General features: G+C 41.7%; 1 protein-coding gene across 1 annotated transcript in view; it reads right to left on the bottom strand.

Moving 5' to 3' along the window:
- Positions 1-21,059, bottom strand: part of ELK3 (ETS transcription factor ELK3) — a 101,469-nt gene that overhangs the window by 24,938 nt on the left and 55,472 nt on the right. Inside the window, exon 3 of the mRNA XM_074226627.1 lies at positions 3,774-4,571. Within this exon, the coding sequence (XP_074082728.1) occupies positions 3,774-4,571 (798 nt within the window). The remainder of the gene's footprint in view (positions 1-3,773; positions 4,572-21,059) is intronic.

Below are 21,059 nucleotides of genomic sequence, written 5' to 3'. Positions count from 1 at the left end.
GGAGGAAAAGGCCATCTGGCCCAGACATCTGTCACTCTGATGGCTGCCAGCGCTGGTGGAATCGATCTGGCTCCCTGGACCCGTCAGCTCCTCTTCCCCCTCCTCCACCGCCTCACGTGTGTGGGAAAGAAGGTCTAGACTCTAGAGAAAATGGCACTAGAGTCGGGAGGCAAAAGTCAACAGCTAGCCTTGGACTGGGCTACTCATGAAGTGCGTCTGAGCCCCAGCCCCCTGCCCTGAGATAGAGGAAGAAATATTTATACTACCTGTCTCACAAGGCACTATCGAAGAAAACACTGGGTAGACTGGAAAGTTGCTCAATAATAATGTCATTTCTGATAGTTATAGTGTTTTAATGTCACAAGGCAATAGAAATAGATGTGTGTATACATTATAGATTTGGGTATATATGTGTGTATATATATATATGTATGGTGTACAGCACATATATGACTATTTCCTGGCTGTGTGACCTTGGGTAAGTCACTTAACCCAGATTACCACCAGCACCGTCTCCAGTCGTCCTGATCCATATCTGGCCACCAGACCCAGATGGTTCCAGAGGAGAAAGTGAGGCTAGTGATTTAGCACAGTCCCCCCCCCCCCCGCCCCATTCAAATCCAATTCACATGCTTGTCATGGCATCACCTCCCTGATGTGGTGGTGATCTTCAGGAATGGACAAACAGTGACCACTACTATACTTCTACATATATGTGGATATGGATAGTTACTTGTCATTGTCTCATTCGATATACAAAAGATGCATGACCTGCTGTTATCACTCACACTAAGGACTCACTGGTAGACTTGCTCCAAGAGTCAATAAACATTTAACCCAGGAGATACTAAAAGAACCCACAAAAAAAAACATTAAAAACTCCCTGCCTGGGGTGACTAGGTGGAGCAGTGGATAGAGCACCAACCTTGGAGTCAGGGAGGTCCTGAGTTCAAATCAAGCCTCAGACACTTAATAATGACCTAGCTGTGTGACCTTAGGCAAGTCACTTAACCCCATTGCCTTGCAAAAAGAAAAAACCTCTACCTTCAAGAAGATGAGGAAATAAAGAAGAGTTAGCATCTAATAATCCCTGTAATTTTTCAAAATACTTAAAAAAATTATCTTATAGGGGCAGGTAGGATAGAGCACCAGCATTGGAGTCAGGAGGACCTGAGTTCAAATATGGCCTTAGACACTTAGTAATTGCCTGTGTGACCTTGGGCACGTCACTTAACCCCATTGCCTTAAATAAATAAAATTTTAAAAATTATCCACTACAACTCTGAGATATAGGTGCTCAGATAAGGAAACTGAGGCAGATGGCAAATAAATGACTTGCCCAGGTACATATAGCTCATAAGTATCTGAGAATAGAATTCAGGTCATCCTGACTCCAGACCCCCATGCTCTGTGTCTAGCATTGAATTAGGACATGCCTAGAATGTACCCAAAGAACATAGAATAGCTATAGAATAAACTACTTTTGTCAGCATGTAGACCTGGAATAGAACCAGCCTATTCCCCAAGTTTAGAAATCTGGCATCAGAGGAGCCTTGCTGCCTTGCTTTGTAGGCAACCCCAATCCCTGGTCTCTTTTCAAGTGAACAGAGAACACTAACAGTGCTTTTCTTCTAGCCTAATGGTTCTAACCATTCATGAAAGGAGAAGGGTATGTTCTCAGACCAGTAGACAGAGTTCTATTTTAGAGAAAAAGATGCAGGACTTTTTTTTTTAAAGGTTTTGAAATAAAGCCCAAAATGATTGAGAAATGGATGAAGAAACTGGAATTATGAATATTCCATTCCCCTTTCTTGATTTTCATTCCTGCTTCCACCAGTTTGAAATGACTTGGGCAGCTAGGAGATGCCAGAATGCATGGAGCACCAGGGCTGGAGTCGGGAGGACTCATTTTCCTGTACAAGTCACTTTATCCAATCTGCCTCCATTTCCTCATCTGTAAAATGAACTGGAGAAAAAAGGCAAACCATAACAGTGTCTTTTCCAAGAAAAATGGGGTCACAGAGAGTCACACACAACTGACATAACTGAACAACACAAGGGGTAGAATGTGACATCTGGAGTCTGAGATCCTGAGTTCAAAACCTGACTGTCCACATGATCACGTGACCTTGGATACCTCCCTTCCCTTCCCCAGGACCCCAATATGCTCATCTAGCTGTGTGACCTTGGACTAGATTGTCTTTAAAGTTTCTTCTAGCACCAGATCTGTAATCCTTTGAGAATTTCAATTGATCTTTTCAACCTTACTTAAGAAATCATGGATTTGGTTTTCCCAGGAAACTAATGGATATGGCAGTTTTTAGAAGCCAGTACAGCACATGATATTGCAAATACAGAAACCAGTCTAGGCAGGGTGGTGCAATGGAAAGCAGTAGAGACACTGGATTGAAAATCAGCTTTAACCAGAATCCTAGGTGACCTTCACCTCTAGTGACTTTATTTCTCTGGGTCTCAGTATTTCCTTCTATAAAATAGGGATAATCATGCCTTCACTAATTACCATGTAGCCTGACATGAGTCACTTCTCTATAGGCTTTATTTTTTCTGTCTCTAAAATATAAAATAATATATAAAAATATAAATATAAAACATTATAAAATAAATTATATATAGTATATAATTTATTTTATAATGTTTTCCAGAATCAGCTTTAACCAGAATCCTGGATGACCTTCACCTCTAGTGACTTTATTTCTCTGGGTCTCAGTATTTCCTTCTATAAAATAGGGATAATCATGCCTTCACTAATTACCATGTAGCCTTACATGAGTCACTTCTCTATAGGCTTTATTTATTTTGTCTCTAAAATATAAAATAATAATATATAAAATATATAAATATAAAACATTATAAAATAAATTATATATAGTATATTTTAATAACTCCATTATAAATATATACTATGTAGAATATATGATATATTTTATAAATACATTATAGGAACTATAAATATATATAGCATATAATACAATACATATAAATATATAGTGTATAATAAATATATAAAAGTGATGCTCCCTGAGATTACCCCTCAGTATTTCCAGATAATTCTAGGATTATCTTCAATTTGTCCTGTTATCCTACTCCATGTCTCCTCCGCTGACTGTAAGCTCCTCAAAGGCAGGGTCTGTCTTTGTCTTTCCAGCACTTAGTCATACAGTCGGCACCATATAAATGCTTATTCCCTTCTCCTTCCTTGCCTAAGAAGTGTTTGTTTTCTTGACTTTCCCTAATTGTTGTGTTTCTAGGCTAGGCTCTTCCCCTGAAGCCCCTTGCAGCTTCCCCTGGGTTATGGATTCATTAGTTATTATTATCTATCATATTAATACAGTGTCTTTAAACTCATCTACCTTCCTGAGCCTCAGCTTCCTCCTGTCTGTGAAATGGAGATGATGACAATATTTGCATGGCCCAACTAACAAGGACCAAAATGAGACTCAACACGCTAATAACTCTTACACCAAAATGCTTTTCCATTGGAAAGAACTCAGTGCTGTAAGTTAATATGAACAAATAGGCCCCTCGACATCCCCGACCAATATCCAAAGCCATCCCAGGCAGGATATTCTCCTTCAACTGTGTTCTCGATGGAGGGAAAAGACTTGGTGATGCATGTTTCCATCATGAAACCCATTCCTATTTCATAGGCATTCTCCTTTAGGGTTCCAGGGCCCGGAAGCACGACCATCCAGCCCAACTGGACTAGGCCGAGTCAATCAAGGCCTACAGAGACCCCGACGAACAAGTCTTACCTGTGCCGTAAAGAAGGCTGGAGTGAGAGATCCTGAGGGAAGGGCTGGGCTGTTGAGGGCAATGGAGCCAATGTCGTTGCTGGACAGGACCAGCGGCGGGGCAGAGATTTCCAAACCTTTGGGTTTTTTAGCCTTTGGGGGGAGAGATGGCGATTTGGTCTTGGAGCCCGAGGAGAGATTGAGAGGCTCCAGAGAGTCCGAATCCCGGCAGCTGGACTCTAGAAAGAGACTTCTGGGTTCTGAAGGGAGCGGAGAGTCCGGGGACAGGGATGGGGACCGAGAGGAGGCTGGGGAAGTGGAGGACACACTGGCTGTGCCAGGGAGCATTAAGGAGGAGATTTTTGCTGAGACCGAAGAGGTCAAGAAGGCCGAGGCAGCCGCAGCCTCTGAGGTGGACGGTAGAGACACCACAGGCCTCATGATTTGCTTCTCTGTCTTATTAGTCACAAACCTGATGACCGTCCTGACCTCGTCCACTGGAGGAGCCGCCCCGTCCAGCGGCTCCTCCAGCTTCTCCATTTTAATGGGCTTCAAAGGATCTGGCTGGTTCTGGAGGGAGTTGATGGTGAAGGATGAGTAGAGGCCCGAGTGGATGTACTCGTTCCGGCTGGCACTTTTGAGGCCGGACAGGCCGTGCTTGGGATGCTCTCGGACCTCTGAAGGCACCTTACAGTCGCCGTCCTGCAGCAGGAGGCTCTCCCGGCTCAGCTCCACCGCGTGAGGGTCCATTTTGAGAATCTCGGGGAAGGAGACGAACTTGTACACGAATTTCTGGCCGATCACCTTCTTGATGATATTCTGTGGACACAAGAAGAGAGGGTGGAAGCATCAGTAGGAGGAAGGGGGCTGAGTGGCAGCCATGCCAGGCCCCACCAGGCCCCAGGAGCCGATCCAGTCCAAACTGCTTCCTGAAGGCCCAAGACAGGCCTAGTATTCTTTTCATGGTACCGTAGAGTCCTGAGAGGAGAATAAAAGGAGGAAGGAAGAAGAGAAAGAGAGAAGGAAAAGGGAAGAGAGGAAGGGAAGGAAAAGATGGAAAAGGGAAGGGAAGGAAAAAGAAAGGGAATGAGGAGGGGAGAGAAAAGGGTGGAAGAGAGGGAAGAGAGGAGAAAGGGAAGAGGGGAAAGGAAGGAAAAAAGGAAAGGGGAAAAGATGGAAGGACAGAGAAAGGGAAGAGGGGAGGGAAGAGAAAGAAAAGATGGAAAGAGAAAGGAAGGAAAGAGGGGAAGGGGAGGGAAGAGAGGGAAGGAAGAAAGAGAAGGAAAGAGGGAAGGGGAGGGGAGAGAAGAAAGAGGTAGGAAAGAAAGGGAAAGGAAGAGAAGAGAGGGGAGAGAAAAGAAAAGAGAAGGGAAGGGAAGGGAAAGAAAGAAGAAGGGAAGGGGAGAGAAAAGAGTGGGAGAGAAAGGGAAGGGAAGAAAATGGAAAGGAATAGAAGGGAAGGGAAAGGAGATGGAGAGGGAAGGGAGGAAATGGAAGAGAAGAAAGGGAAGGGAAAGGAATGGAATAAAAGAGAAAGGGAAGGGAGGGGGGAAAGGAACAAGTAGGGAAGGAAAGACAAAGGAAGAGAAGGGAGGAGGGGAAAGGAAAAAGGGAAGAGAGAATCAAGTTTATTCTATAGAACTTTTAAAGCAAGTATGTTTGATTTTGTTTTGTTTTTTTTTAGGTTTTTACAAGGCAAATGGGTTTAAGTAGCTTGCCCAAGGCCACACAGCTAGGTAATTAAGTGTTTGAGACTGGATTTGAACCCAGGTACTCCAGGGCTGGTGCTTTATCCACTATGCCACCTAGCTGCCCCTAAAGCAAGTATGTAAATTTTTCATCTTTTAAATGCTAAATGCTAAAATTAGCATCTTTTAGCTAATTTTTTAGCTAAGATCTTTTTTAATTTTTTTAGCTAAAATGCTAAAATTAGAATCTTAAAAAACATTCCTGCTAATTTTTAGAGTTGGAATTCAGAAACTTTAGGTCAGACCCCCAGGCATCACTCAGCCCTGCCGGGGCAACTTCTGTTCAATGCCAGTATCTTGGGCTGTAACCCACATTTCCACCAACTTAATTCTGTTGACTCCCCCTGACCTCATTCTAATGCTCATGGCTAAATTGATGCCAAAAACAACTTACAAAACTTCGTGGGCAGCTTAAGTTAAAAGTGACCCTAGGCCTCATGACTAAAGATTTGTAACATATTATTTGTGGGTCACTCACTCAGTAGGGGCAGCTAGGTGATTAAGTGAAGAGAGTCAAGAAGACCTAAGTTCAAATCCAGCCTCAGATACTTCCTAGCTCAGTGACCCTGGACAAGTCACTTTACCCTGTCTGCCCTAGTTAACTCCTCTGGGAAATGAGCTGGAAAAAGGAAATGGCAAATCATTTCAATATCTTTTCCAAAAAAATTCCAAAAGGGGTCATGAAGCCTGAATACAACTAAATGGCAGCCACCACCACCTCAGGGGCATTCTTGATTCTTTATAGAAACATAGATCTCAAGGTGAAAACAAACAGTTTAATATGGAGGATTTAAAATCCAAGTAGAAAAGGCCATTTACAGATCATTTATTCCAACCCTTTTCATTTTACAGATGAGCAAACTGAAAACCCTGGTTCAGACAGTTGCTCAGAAAACATCTATTAAACCCCTATATTGTGAACTAGGCACCATGAAGCACAAGGGAGATAATTTTTTTTTAAAAAAAGCTCACAGGGGTGGCTAGGTGGCACAGTGGATAGAGCACCGCCCCTGGAGTCAGGAGGACCTGGGTTCAAATCTGGTCTCAGACACTTAATAATTACCTAGCCATGTGGCCTTGGGCAAGCCACTTAACCCCATTGCCTTGAAAAATTAAAAAAAAAAAGCTCACAGTTTAATGGAATCTAATAGACTTATCTATGACCCGTGGGGGAACATCACAGGGCAGTAAGTGGCAGGACCTAGATCCGAACACTGCCTGTGTTTCTGCCACACCTATCTACTGCCATCCAGGTGCTGGGTAGACTCAGTTTCTCTTCTAACTTTGTTTATGGATGGAGAAAGAACACTGTGATGGGGAGCGCTCTGGACCCAAATCCTGCTTCAGGTACTTACCAGTTGGGCCAGTCATGCAACCACCCTAAGCCTCAGTGTCTTCATCTACAACATGAATTAGAGGGCCTCTGAGATTCCTTCAAGAACTAAATTTGAACCTGTGACAGTGTTTTTGTTGTTGTTAAGTCATTTTATTCCTGTTCAACTCTCTGTGACCTCATTTGGAGTTTCCTTGGCAGAGGTATTGGATTATACTTCTAGCCTGAGTGACATAGGGAGACCCAGTCAAAATGTAAATAAAAAATAAAATTTAAGAAATATGAAGCATTTGAAGAAATTTAAAAAGACTTGTATGAACTGATGCAGAATCAAGAAAGTGGAGCCACAAAAACAATTTATACACTGATCACAATCATATAAAAGAAAATAAGATTATCACGGACTTAACCATGATTTTATGCCTCCCCATGCCTGGAAGAGATTAGGGAGAATAAGATGCTTCCATTTTTAGGCAGAGCCAAGGAGTTCCCACTCCTAGTTTGACTAGGTTCTTTTGTTATGAGAGATGGTTTCTGTATCAGAGGATGCTGGTAATTAGGAGGTAAAGAGAGAGATCCCCAAAAGTAAAAAATAACAACAAAATACTTAGAAACAGAAGAAAGAAAAGAAGAAAGGAAAGCGAGGTTTAAATGATAGAAACAAAGCAATTTTGTCATCTTAAATGTATTACTTTTACAAAAACAAAGTAATAGAAATCATGATTTCTATATAATCCCCCTTCTCTGTTTTTTTAATGTTGAAATGTTGATTTTTGTTGATTATATTCATCAAAAACAATAAAAAAGAAAAGAAAAATGAAAGGTTTTCAAATGGGAAAATGGGGTGGATGGTGGAAGCTTCCACCATAAAAAAACCACAAGGTCAGGGCCTATCAGATATGAAGTGAAGTCAAGAGACAGAGGAACTTACGGGTTGCCTGGAACATTTCATAGCAATGAATAAGGGAATGCATGCTTTTTGTTGCCTGGCAACCTGGCAAGAGGTCACCTATAGCAGGCTCCACTAAGTAGCCTGCCATGGTTTCAGGCCCATCAAATACATCTGTTCTACCTGGTAGGCATTGAATCAATTCTCTCATTTGTAATTCTCCATTAAATTTTGATTCCCAAGAAATGACTGGTCTAGCGGTATGGGCATATGGAGAGAGAATAATGGAATCAGAGATGGGATGCAATTATGGCACCAGAGGAAATGAAAATCCAACCCAAAGGAATATATTACACTCTAGGGAAAGCCAATGATGTCTTTGGAATATCATTTCAACTAAAGGTTTTGGTTGAAACCCCCTCACAAAAAGAACCTATGATTTTTGTGATTATGCCTGCAAGCAAGATGCCATTAGAAGCCTTCACACCATTAATAACACGACAATCCTTTCCCCTCCCCCATTAAAACTCGTGTATTTATTTCTGTTGCCCTATAAGTATGTCCTAAGGTTATTTCAAAGACTCTGAGAATCTTAGGGCTAGAAAAGACTCCATGGCTTGTCTTATACAACTCCTCTCAGACACAAATCTCCATGTCTTCCACTAAATATCCCTAAGAGTATAAGACCCACCTTCCATTTCCCTTGTCTTCACCTTTTTGCCCTCACCTCATCTTGTCCTCTCCACCGCTTACCCACACCCCATTGTTGTCTACACCCAGTGCAGAACAGACACTATAAGATGTTGATGGCAGTTGTGAATTGGTCCAGCCATTCAGGAAAGCAATTTGGAATTAGGCCCCAGAAGTCACCAAATTGTGCATACCCTTTGACCTAGCTATACCACTACTAATTCTAGATACCGGGGCGGCTAGGTGGCATAGTGGATAAAGCACCGGCCCTGGAGTCAGGAGTACCTGGGTTCAAATCCAGTCTCAGACACTTAATAATTACCTAGCTGTGTGGCCTTGGGCAAACCACTTAACCCTGTCTGCCTTACAAAAAAAAAATCTAGATACCAAAGCAATCCAGAAAAGAAGAAAAGGGCCCATACATACAACCATGTTTCTAACAGTTCTCTTTGTTGTAAGAAAGTACTGGAAACTAAGGGGGTGCCCTCTTGGAGAATGGCTGAAAAAAATTTATAATATTATTGTACCATAAGAAAGGACAAACTGTGGTTTCAGAGAAACCTGGGAAGACTTGAGTGAACCAAAGAATTACATAAACAGGACCAGGAAAATAATTTATACAATCAGAACAATGCTATTAAAGCAAACAACTCTGAAAGACTTAAGAATTCTGATTGATTCAATGACAAAGCATTCTAGCCATACCTTCTGAAAGAGAAGTATGGACTCTAGATAAAAACTTTGTCAACTCCTTGAACTGTTGTTCTGGTTTGTCCAACCCCATTTTGGGGTCCCAATTTGGGAGTTTGCTTGGCAAAGCTATGGAAGTGTTTTTTCATTTTATTCTTGGGGGGGGAATTAAAGCAAATGGTGTTAAGTGACTGAGGTCAGATTTGAACTCATGAATATGAATCTTTTTGATTCTAGGCCCAGTGTTCTATCCACTGCACTACCTAGTTTTTTGCCTTTCTTTGTATTCCTAGTGCCTGGCTCCTTACAGGCACTTAAATGCTTGTTGGCTGATTTTTTTTTGTTTTTTTCAAGGCAATGGGGTTAAGTGACTTGCTCAAGGTCACACAGCTAGGTAATTTAAGTGTCTAAGGCTGGATTTAAGCACAGGTCCTCCTATTCACTGTGCCACCTAGCTGCCCTTTTTTTAGTAGGGGGGAAGGAGAGGGAAGACATGGAAAGAAGAGAAAATAAATTCTAGTTCATTAAAAATTAAAAGTTTGAAAGGGGGAAAATGTTCCTTATTGATAGTTGTGAAACAGTTCTACCATTTTTGAAACAATTTTGAATTATACTAAGAAAGTGGCTAAAATATCAATACCCTTTAACCCAAAAGTTCTCACTGCTCAAAAACTATTCACTCAACCAAAGTAGGACCTACCATAAAGCTACGGCCCCCTTTGAAGAATGAAAAAGCCCCAGGTCCTCTTTTTTTTCCAGGATTTCTTTATTCCCAAGGTAGAAGTCCTTGGAATTTCCAACTTTCTTATCATGAGCCTCAGGGAAGAATCAGGTGAGGGAGATAACTGTGGCAGCCCATAATTCTGTTCCCGAGAATTGTTATGGCTCCCTGGCCCATTCCCTTGCTCCAGTATTAGCCTTGAGATGGAGATCAGCAACCAGAACTAAAAAAAGAAAAAACTTGGAGTCTCATGAGTTCCAGCACTAACAACAGTAATGTCATCAGTCCCTCAAAACTCAGTTGCCTCATACAGATGAGGATGGTGGTAACGCTTAGCTGCCTTCATCTTACAGCCGTTATCAGAAGACGATTTTAGTTACTTGCCCATGAAATGGAAAAGAGTTAAATAAAATGTGGTACCCAAGAGTAATGGAATATTACTGTACCAGAAACAATGATGAATTCTTATTCTCAGAGAAACGTGGGAAATCTTACACAATCAATACTGAATGAAGCTAATACAAGCAGGAAATCAATGGATACAATGACTTACAATGGAATGGACTACAAATGGAAAGAATAGCATCACAATCCGGATACTATGTAGTTCTAATGAGCAACATGTTCCTACGAAGAAATGAAAATAAGGTTCTTCCGTCCTTTTGTTGATCAGGCAGGTGGAACACAAGATATACTCTTGTGTTCAGTTAATATATTAATTTTGTAGAAAACTGTAACTTAATCTCTCCTCATTTTTTGCTACAGAGAAAGGCTGCTTGATAGAAAAGGAGGGATATATTTAAAAACAGAGGAAGAGGGGCAATTTGATGGTAGTGGATAATGAGCTGAGTCATCGGCAGGAGGATCTGGTTTTAAATCCTTCCCCTGGTGCAAACTGACTGTAGGACCATGGACCAATCACTTAAGTTTTTCTTTTGTTCCTGTTTAGCTGTTTTCTGTTATGTCTGACTTTTCCAGAACTGTTTGGGGGTTTTCTTGGCAAAGATACTGGAATGCTTTGCCATTTCCTGCTCCAGCTCATTTTATAGAGAAGGAAACTGAGACAGACAAGATTAAGTGACTCACTCAGGGTCATCCAGCTAGTAAATGTCTGCGATTGGATTTGATCTCATGAAAATAGGTCTTCCAGATTCTAAGACTATTCTATCTACTGCACTATCTAGCTATCCTAATCCTTCTCCCACCCGCTGAAAACTCATCAAAATGCTAAGTAACAGAGAAGATGTCCACTTGGATCAATAGGGGGAGGTTCACCACAAACTTCGTATTTGCAGATGATGGAAAAATAAAAGGTATCAACATTTTTAGAAAAGAAAAATAAAATACCTTTTTCCCTCTTCACTTTAGAGATGGACTGGGGGTGTGCTCTACAGCATAAACCATTTGATCCAGTTCATGCATCACTTAGATTTACTAAACTCCTTTTTTTTGTTTCTTTTTTTTTTTTTAAGTCTTTGTTCCTTCCTGGGGAGGGGAGGAAGGAGAATACACTCAGAAAGGAATTTGATTTAAAACCAAAATAGGATTAAAAAAATAAAATAGTCCTTTGTAAAGACAAAGGTACAAGAGAGATATGAGCTAGTAGTGTTCTTCTGGCTTTGTTAAAAGGGACATCCATTCTGTATCACAAAGGCATGAAATACTCCAGGATAACAATTTAAGGCTAAAAAAAAAAAGTAATATTATTAGAGGCAGCATTGCATCATGTATGGAGAGCCAACTTTAAAGAGCTAGATTCAAGTCTTCCTCTGACATATCCTGATTGTCATCAAAGTGTTCTGGGCTATATAATGAGGATTAGTATTTATGTAGAGACTGTTTGTCATTCTGAAGATGATCAAACCATCAGGAAGGAGATGTCAAGACTTGTAAGTAAATTGGATTTAAATGAGGAAGGGCTGTGCAAAGTCACCAACCTGACTCTCTCCCCGAGAACTGCCTGGATCCAGTGGCAAGATCAGGATGACTGGAGATAACTCCAGATGCAAGTGGGAGACCCTTGACCTTTTTAAGTTAAGATCTTTCCCAGATCTCAGTTTGTCTGAGGCAATAATCATTCAGAGTTACATAGAGGCAGTTTAGGTAGAGAAGTGGAAAAGATAGCTGCAGTTAAGAGAGGCTAAATGACTTGCCCAGGGTCACAAAGTTGGTAGATATCTGAGGCAGGATTCAAACTCAGGTCTTTCTGAATCCCAAGTCTAACACTCTATGAACTTTGTTAACTATAAGTTACAGAAAAGGTTCTCTCTGCATTGGCAGATGGAATTTCCTCACCTAGAAGTTCCCTATATGAATAATACCAGAGGCCTAATATTTCTATTATTTGCTATGTTTCATATTTAGTATTATTAATATCAAACTTTTAAAAGAATGCTCATCACTACAAAAACTTTTAGAAAACGTGCCCAGGCATTTTATAGACAGATTGACTTCTGGTTTAGGCATCTCCAAAGAGCTGGGGAAGCGTGATGTTTTATTCAGTTGAAATGAGACAAGAAATATATGTGAAGTCCCCAGCATATCACACCTAACATGGCCGGCACTTAGTATTCACCATGGAGAAATCCCCAAATAGTCTAAGTTAATTCAATGACATTAATTGGGAGGAAGCTGGGTGAGTTGTAATATTAGAAGGCTAACCCTGTCCTTTGGTTAGATCCCCATTGCGGTTTACAATATAGGAGCCTCACGGCAGACCCTTTAAAGTGATGTAAACATTAGCCAGATGCACCAACTGAGTGATTTTGTGTGTGCATGCATGTGTGTGTGTGTGTGTATGTGTGTGTATGTGTGTGTGTGTGTGTATGTGTGTTGTATAAGAAGTATTGGGGGGGGATTAATATTCATAGCCAGAGCTTTGTTACTTAGCATAGCTCTTATATCTCCTCTGGGGCTGAAACTGTTACACCAGATGCTGGGAATGAAGGTCCCATGACTGAGACGCCCAAAGGAACCCCAAGAACAGCAAAAGAGGCAACAACAAAGTTCGTGGTTATCCAGGTATCTGGTTATCCAGAGATCACCTGGAATACCAGAACAATGAAGTCACTATGCCTACAAATCAAAAACAAGCTGTAATTCCGCCTGTGCCTCTGAAAACCAACTGTAGGCCTGACTCAAGAACACTTCTTTTTTTGAGAAGAGAATCATAGCTAACAGTTATCAAACATGGGGCTCTAAACCTGGGATCCACATGCTGGGGGACCACATCTTAATTTCAATTTAATTGATTTTCATTGTAATGCTATATATTTTATTCTAAGCATTTGAAAGTATCAAAGCATTAATGAGAAAAAGTTCACAGGTATACTAATAAGGGTTAGTCTCAAACACACACACACACACACACACACACACACACACAAAGACTAAATAGCTTTTCCACATTTGCAAAGTGCTCTACTGAAATTATCTCATTTAACCTTGACATTAAACTTGTTGTGCCAGTATTAATCCTCATTTTACAAATGGAGAAACCAAGGCAGACCAAGGTTAAGTGACTTGCTCAGGGTCATACAGTTAGTAAAAGTTTGAGGCAGGATTTGCACTCAGGTGTTGCTGACATCAAGTCCACTAGGACTTCCTGGGATCATGACCCCCAGAGATCATCCAGACCAAATCCTTCATTTTATGCAAGAGGAAAGAAAAGTCAGGAGAGATTGGATGATTTTCCCAAAGTCATAATAGTTAAGAGGTCCAACTCAAACTCAGATCCCTTGACTTTAAAGCTGGTGCCCCTTCCACTAGCCTAAGCACCATGTTCAGAAAGATAATGATCCAGTATAGAGTAGTGATCATTTTAGTAAAGTTGCCACTACTGTGCCTCAATACCTACAGTTTCTTAAAACTGCTATTCCGGGGGTGGCTAGGTGGCACAGTGGATAGAGCACCAGCCCTGGAGTCAGGAGGACCTGGGTTCGAATCTGGTCTCAGATACTAAAATTATTACCTAGCTGTGTGGCCTTGGGCAAGCCACTTAACCCCATCTGCCTTGCAAAAACCTAAAAAAAAAAAAACAACAAAAAAAAACTGCTATTCCATATTAACAATACATAATACCAATAGATGAGGAGGAAGGAGGAGCAGGATGAGAAGGAGAGGAAAGAGGAAGAAGCAGGGGAGGAGGGAAAAAAGGAGCTAGGGAAGGAAGAAGAGGGTAATGACCATGATGCTGACAGGGATTAAATCTGGGCTTTTCTTAAAATAGGGAAAGAAAGGTTATGGAAGCTCCCTCATACCCTGGATCAGGAACATCAACCCTGGAGTCAGGAGGATCTGACCTCAGATAATGTAATAATGACCTAGCTGTGTGACCTTGGGCAAGTCACTTAACTCCACTGCCTTGCCAAAAAAACAAAAACTAAAACCAGAAGCAGGTCATTACCTTCTCTGTAATTTATAAGTGACCGAGCACTATCCTTTCTGACTTTATCAACAAAAAGGGCCAACTAGAGCCCAAGTAGTTCTTTTACTCATCAGCCATTCTTTCCTGTTGTCCAACAAGACCATATGTTTGCATGCACAGGCACCCACTTGCAGACACCAAACCAATTTCCAACTTCTAAGAATATAACAGACTGGCAGATTAAAAATCTGAACTTTTGTCTCCGAGCCTCTGCTCTCAGACTGAATTAGCTGGCTCCTTCAGCTCCAAGAGAGCTCTTTCTTGTGGTCTGCAGTGAGGTTCTGTTATTTTCTGGCACTGGGGAGCCACTATGTAAGAAGCCAAACCAAAATTAACGAGCCCAAAATGGCTAGGCTCGAACCCTCTTATTGCCCATGGAAATGGAGTCAGTTATGAGTAGGAGCCTGAGGAGGTCCTTCCCAGGCTCCCCTGGCCTGCTGCCCCGGCTATGTTTAGACAGACCATATGCTGGGCCTTTGAGCTGTCTTTTGGCATGTGGGCTGCTCCTCACTGGGTGACAAGCTCGACCTGCCTCCTGGCTCTCTATAAACACTCTTGGTTCCTTTTAATTTAAAGTCTTCTGAAGTGTTAATAAAAGTAAAATACAAAATGTCTTCCCAAATAAAAAAATGAATTCCCCATATTTCTTCCTACTGGGTAGAAGTATCTTTCAGCTAGGAGAGGAGTTATTTTAAAATAAGCACTGTGGCTTCTCTGTTGGAGGGATGAGGCCTGTCTGGGGACTCCAGGGACCTCAACTCTCTGTTATTAATTACCTGGGTGATGCTGGGCTGGGTAAGTCACTTGATGCCTCTAAGGTCTTCATTCCCCCCCTCAATTAAAAAAAAAACAAAGAAGAGAATACAGAATGTGGTACTAAGTTGCTTTCACTGATAACCAGATTTTAGGGGTACAAGCATGGGAAGGGAACAAGCATTTATTAAGTGCCTACTATATACCTGCTAAGCACTTTGCCAATCTATCTTTATTTTTGATTCTCACAACCATAGGAAGCAGGTACTACTGTCATCCTCATTTCATGCTTGAGGAAAGCGAGGCAGATATCAGTTAAGTGACTTGCCCGGGGTCACAGAGCTAATATGTGTCTAAGACAGGATTTGAATTCAGGTCTTCTTTCCATTAATCATCTAACTGGGATTCTAGATTTATAACTAGAAAGGATCTTAGAAGTCATTTAGCCCAACCCCTTCATTTAACAGATAGGGAAACCTAAGAGAGAGAGATGACCCTCTGTGGCCTTCACTTTCTCCCCCTCTTAAACAAAGAGAGAAGGGAAGAGAGGTATGTACTGAATTAAGGTCACAACCACAGAGTTGGAGCTAGGAGAGTCATAGAATTGTAGATTTAGAATTAGGGGCCTGAGAAACCATAGAATCCATTCTCCCCCTTTCCCCTCCTTGCACTAAGGTCCTCCTCAATTTAGCCAATCTGTGTTCTAGGGTCCCTCTCAATGCCAACATCCTATGTTCTAGGTTCTGAAATTCTAAGATCCCTCCCAGGTCTTGACATTCTGCATGCCAAGGACCCCTTTCCAGGACTGCCATTCCGTATTCTAAGTCTCCTTCCAGGTCTAACTTCTATGTCCTAAGGTCCTGCTAGTTTTTGCATTCTGTTCTAAGATCTAGACTTACAATGCATGTTTCAAAGTTCTGCCCAGCCTGTGTTCTAAGATCCTTTCTAGTCGTGACATCCAAGATCCTTTTTAGTTGCAACATAACATATACCAAAATCTCTCCCAGCTCTGATCTTTTCTGTTTTAAGGGCCCTGCTAGCTCTCACATTCTGTGTTCTAAGATCCAGAGTTACATTCCATGTTCCAGAGTTCTGCCCAGTTCTGACATCCTGTGTTCTAAGATGTCTTTTAGCCGTGATATTCCATGGCACTTTTTGGCTGGGACATAACACATACTGCAGTCTCTCCCAGCCCTGACCTTCTTTGTTCTAAGGGCCCTGCTAGCTCTCAAATCCTGTGTTCTAAGGCCTCTCCCAGCCCTAATATTCTTTGGTTTCTCTGGGATATAGTCCCAGACAAGTACCAGTGCTTTGAAAGCATGTGCTAGGAATACAAAAACAAACATGGAACACTGCCTATGCTCTAGGAGTTTGCATTCTATTAGAGGAGATGGCATTTACCATATAAATATATTCATAAGGAAGACAGGAGTTCAAATCCAGTCTCAGACACTCACTAGCTGTGTGACCCTGGGTAAGTCACTTCACCTGTATCAATCTACTGGAGATGGAAATGGCAAACCACACCAGTAGCTTTCCCAAGAAAACTCCATATGGGATCACTATGAGTCAGACAGGGCTGAACAACAACAATGACGTAAGAATATATGAAATGACTAAAAGCTAATTTGGAAGAAGGGAGCCCTAGCAGCAGAGGAGGAGCTGCGGGGTAGAGATCCCTAAAGAACGTAAAGAGTAGGGCCGGCCAAATGGCACAGCAGAGCGCTCACTCTGGAGTCAGGAGGGTTTGCATTCAATTTTGACCTCATATCCTGAACAAGTCACTTAACCCAGATTATCTCCAAAAGAAGAAGAAAGAAAGAATAATAATGAGGACGGGGAAGGGGCGGAAGGAGAAGAAGAAGGAGAAGAAGGAAGAGGAGGAGAAGAAGGAGGAGGAGAAGAAGGAGAAGGAGAAGAAGAAGGAGAAGGAGAAAAGTTTAATCAGTAAAGAGCAGGAATCAATAAAAGTTGCAGGTAGAAGTGCTGAATCTGAGCTGTAAAGGAGCACAGGAATTATAAAGAACGTCGGTGAGGAAAGAGGACGACCCAGATAGAGAAGGGTCTGTGCAAAAGCATAGTGATGGGAAATGGACTGTCATGTGTGAGAATCCCAGGAAGGGCAGTTTGGCTGGACCTTAATGTGAAAGGGAGGGCTGGAGAACAAGCCTGGGAAGAGGGATGAGGGCTCACATGGTTGAAGGATCATGGCTCGTAGACTGAGAACCCGAGAGGCCATCTATCCAATCCCTCTCATTTTACCACTTGAGATCTGGAGAGGCTCAGTGTTTTATCCATGGTCACCCAGCTGGTAAGTGGCAGAAGTGGGATTTGAACTTAGGTTTTCTTGGCCCCAAGGCTAGCTTAGCCCTTTTAATCTGTAGTAGAGAGTCAGAAGTCCACATCTAATGCCTTTCCCAAATGAAAATGTAATATAAAAAAAAATTCATTGATGTATCAAAAGATTTAGAAACAGAAAGGCCCATTTATATTATCTAGTCCAAATCCTATTTTACTGGAGAGAAAATGAATTCCAACCTTCTGCAAATTACAGAACACCACTCACCCATTGTACCTTTCATTTTTAATGTTTTGGGGTTCCATCTTTTCACCCCTTCTCTCTGAGTTCTAAATATGTTCCTCTCTTCCCCACCTCATAGCAAAAAATTTTAAACTAAAGAAAAATAGCAATTGAATAGGACCAACCCAACAAACTCAAAAGAACTAAAGTCCCATCAACCCCTCTGGGCCCTACCAGGGAGGAGTTGCTTCCTGCCCTAACCAGGGAGAGGTTTCCTCTGAAGAGGTAATGCTGTCTGGAAGGAATCCTATGCTTTAAAATAGCAAATCCTGCTTTATAAGCAGGTTTCCTTGCAGTAACCCTGGGGGCAGGTACAAATATTATCCCTACTGTACAGATGAAGAAACCCAAGACCAGGATGATGGGCGGATGGCCTCATTCCTCACAGGTTTGGGCTTAGGTGTAGAACCCATATCTGCTGATTTCAAATTCAGTATGCTCTACGCAGCATTGCTGGCCTCAGCAGAATCTACAGGCCAATGCAAAAATAGACAGACAGACAGAGAGAGAGAGAGAGAGAGAGAGATAAATAGATGGTACATTGATTAATGGATGGTTACAAAGATGGATGGATGGATGGTTGGCTGGACAGATAGATGAAGAGATTAATGGATGGATACATGGGTAGATGAATGGATACACAGATAGATGGAAAGATATATGGACAGAAAGAAAGATGGATAGACAGATGGACGGGTAGATAGATATCGATTGATTGATAGATGGGCACATGGATGGATGGGTTCAAACATGGATAGATGGATGGATGGATAGAAAGAATGATAGAAAGATAGATGATAGATAAAATTATTAAGTATCATGTGATGGGCAGCCTAGGGGAGTGACTCAAGTGACAGCCTGGGAGGTAGAAGACTTGGATTCAAATGTTACTTTTGAGACATTCTGACTCTTACCCTAGGCAAGTCACTTCACTTATCACTACTCTGGGCAATTTCCTAAGACTAGAAGTTGTCACCAAAAGACCACAGCGCTTCCTTCTCAGTGAAACGACAGATCTACTTTTTAAAAATTGTCAGACCTTGAGAAAACAAAACAGTTTCGCATTAAGATGTTCCAAGTCTCCTACTTCAGTTGAGTCAAAGACTTGTGATGTAAAGGGCCTTTTTCATGACCCTTTCAAGGTACAGGAGACACTGAAGACCTTTTGTCTCTGCCAACCTCTCTATTCCTTAATTAACTTTAATACTCTGCAAAGGATTCAGATTTGAGTCAGTTATGTGTTAACTGTCTTCCTAATCCCTGGACATGGCTCATATTAAGTTATAAATTCTGCGATGGAAGACACATCTTGAACATAAGGTGAGGGAAGAGACCTTGTTTGAATGAATATATCCAACTGGGATGTTAGAAGGAAGAGATGATAGGGGATTGGAGGGGATAGGATTGGAGGAGATGGCATGGGAGGAGATGAAATGGAATTGCAGGCGATGGGGTAGGAAGGGACAGTAGGCAGAAAAATGAGACAGTTAAGAGATCTGTCAGTTTGCCTTCATGGCCAAAAGCAAACTTCAGCAAATGAACCTCTCCATTTTTTCCTGCCAATAAAAAAAAAAAGCCCAGAAGCAAGAAAATCTATCCTGGCAAATCATGCATCTGTTGCACTCCAGGCAGCGGTATGATGTAAGTGTTCGTTTGGCAAGCTGGTTCAAGCTTTGGCAGCTGAGCCTATAATATGGAGATATCCTCATAAACACAGGTTTTATGGTTGATGTTAAGTCTCCAGGCCCCTTTCTGGTTTCTAAGCAACAAGCCTAGTCGGGGGGGATGTGGGATGCCAGAAAATAAAAATCAGACTGTGAGGGGTAAAAGAGAACATACAACATAGGATGCTAGAATTCAGAAAGACCTTAGAAATGGAATACCAGGGCCAGGAGGGACCAGGACATGGAATGGCAAGGCTGGGAAGGACCTTGGAATTGTTGGTATGATTGTTGACAAGTTATTTCAGTCCTTTCCAACTCTTTGTGTTCTCATTTGGGGTTTTCTTGTCAAAAACACTAGAGTGATTTGACATTTTCTCCTTCAGCTAAGTTTACAGATGAGGAAACTGAGACCAAAAGGGTTAAGTGACTTGCCCAGGATCATACGGCTAATACGCATCTGAGGTCAGATTTGAACTTGACTCTTCCTGACTCCAGGTCTGGCACTCTGTCCACAGTGCCACCAAACTGCCAGGGAACCTTGAAATATAGATTGTTATATATGAGAGGAAGCCTAGAACACAGACTCTTAGAATCAAAAGACTTTAGAGCGTAGAATGTCAAAACTTGAAGGGTGCACAGAGTAGAGTATGTCAGAGATGAAAGGGTCTTTAGGACAAATGAGATAATATTTGTAAAGTACCAATTAACATGGTATCTAGTAAATAGGAGGCATTTAATAAATGTTGTTTCCACCTCTGTATAATGTGAAATGTCAGAGCTGGAAAGGATTTTAAATACAGAATGAATGGATGAATGAATGAACAGTTCCTATTCTAAGTGGGAGAGATAACACACACGGGGCGGGGGGGGCGTTCAGTTGTGGAAAGATCTGGACAGTGTAGCAGCAATGAAAATGGCAAAGCTTAGTGGTCTCTGTCTTCCTAAAAACATTGTAGGGAAATACAGTGATGCCTTTATTACATCTACTTATGAAAGCAGTCCTCTCTTCATTACTCTCTTCAACTGGAGAGGCCCAAGGGTCACAGTGAAAGAGGAATTCCATGCTCCCTTCTATGAGGATGGGAATGGAAAGGAGTTTCAACATCCAGCTAAGAGGGTGAAAGGAAACTGGCAGGAAAGTTGGTAAGAAGGAAAATCCTGGCTTAGCTCCTTCACCTCTCTGTACCTCAGTTTCCTTTCCTGTAAAATGATCAGATTGGGTTTGATGATGTATCAGGATTTCTGGCTTCAAGCAATTTTAATAGGTCCTAAACCCCTTGACAGTTTGGTAGCATCTGTGGATTCCTTCTCAAAATGATGTTTTTAAATGCATAAAATACATGGGGTTGCTAAAAAAAAAAAAAGCAAATTATATTGCAGAACAATCATTTAAAAATTTAAATCCAAGTTAACACCTCCCCAGGTTAAGAATAAAGGTCTCTGGGGGCAGCTAGGTGGCGCAGTGGATAAAGCACTGGCCCTGGAGTCAGGAGTACCTGGGTTCAAATCCGATCTTAGACACTTAATAATTACCTAGCTGTGTGGCCTTGGGCAAGCCACTTAACCCCATCTGCCTTGCAAAAACCTAATTAAAAAAAAAAAAAAAAGAATAAAGGTCTCTGAGGATTCTTGCATGTAAAATGACCTGATCAAGGTTGAATGGCCTCTATGCATTGATCAGGACAATTAACATGGCAGGCCCTTGGGCATTTTCCAGGGTCAGCTAAGATCCTGTTCTTTGCTTGCCCTCTATTAATCAATATCAGCAAAAAGTTCAGGTCACTAGGCAACTTTCCGAAGGTCCCTCCATTA

Source organism: Macrotis lagotis, chromosome 2 (assembly GCF_037893015.1).
Source record: "Macrotis lagotis isolate mMagLag1 chromosome 2, bilby.v1.9.chrom.fasta, whole genome shotgun sequence".
In the NCBI taxonomy this organism is placed as follows: domain Eukaryota; kingdom Metazoa; phylum Chordata; class Mammalia; order Peramelemorphia; family Peramelidae; genus Macrotis; species Macrotis lagotis.
This window is presented reverse-complemented; position numbering and strand designations above follow the sequence as displayed.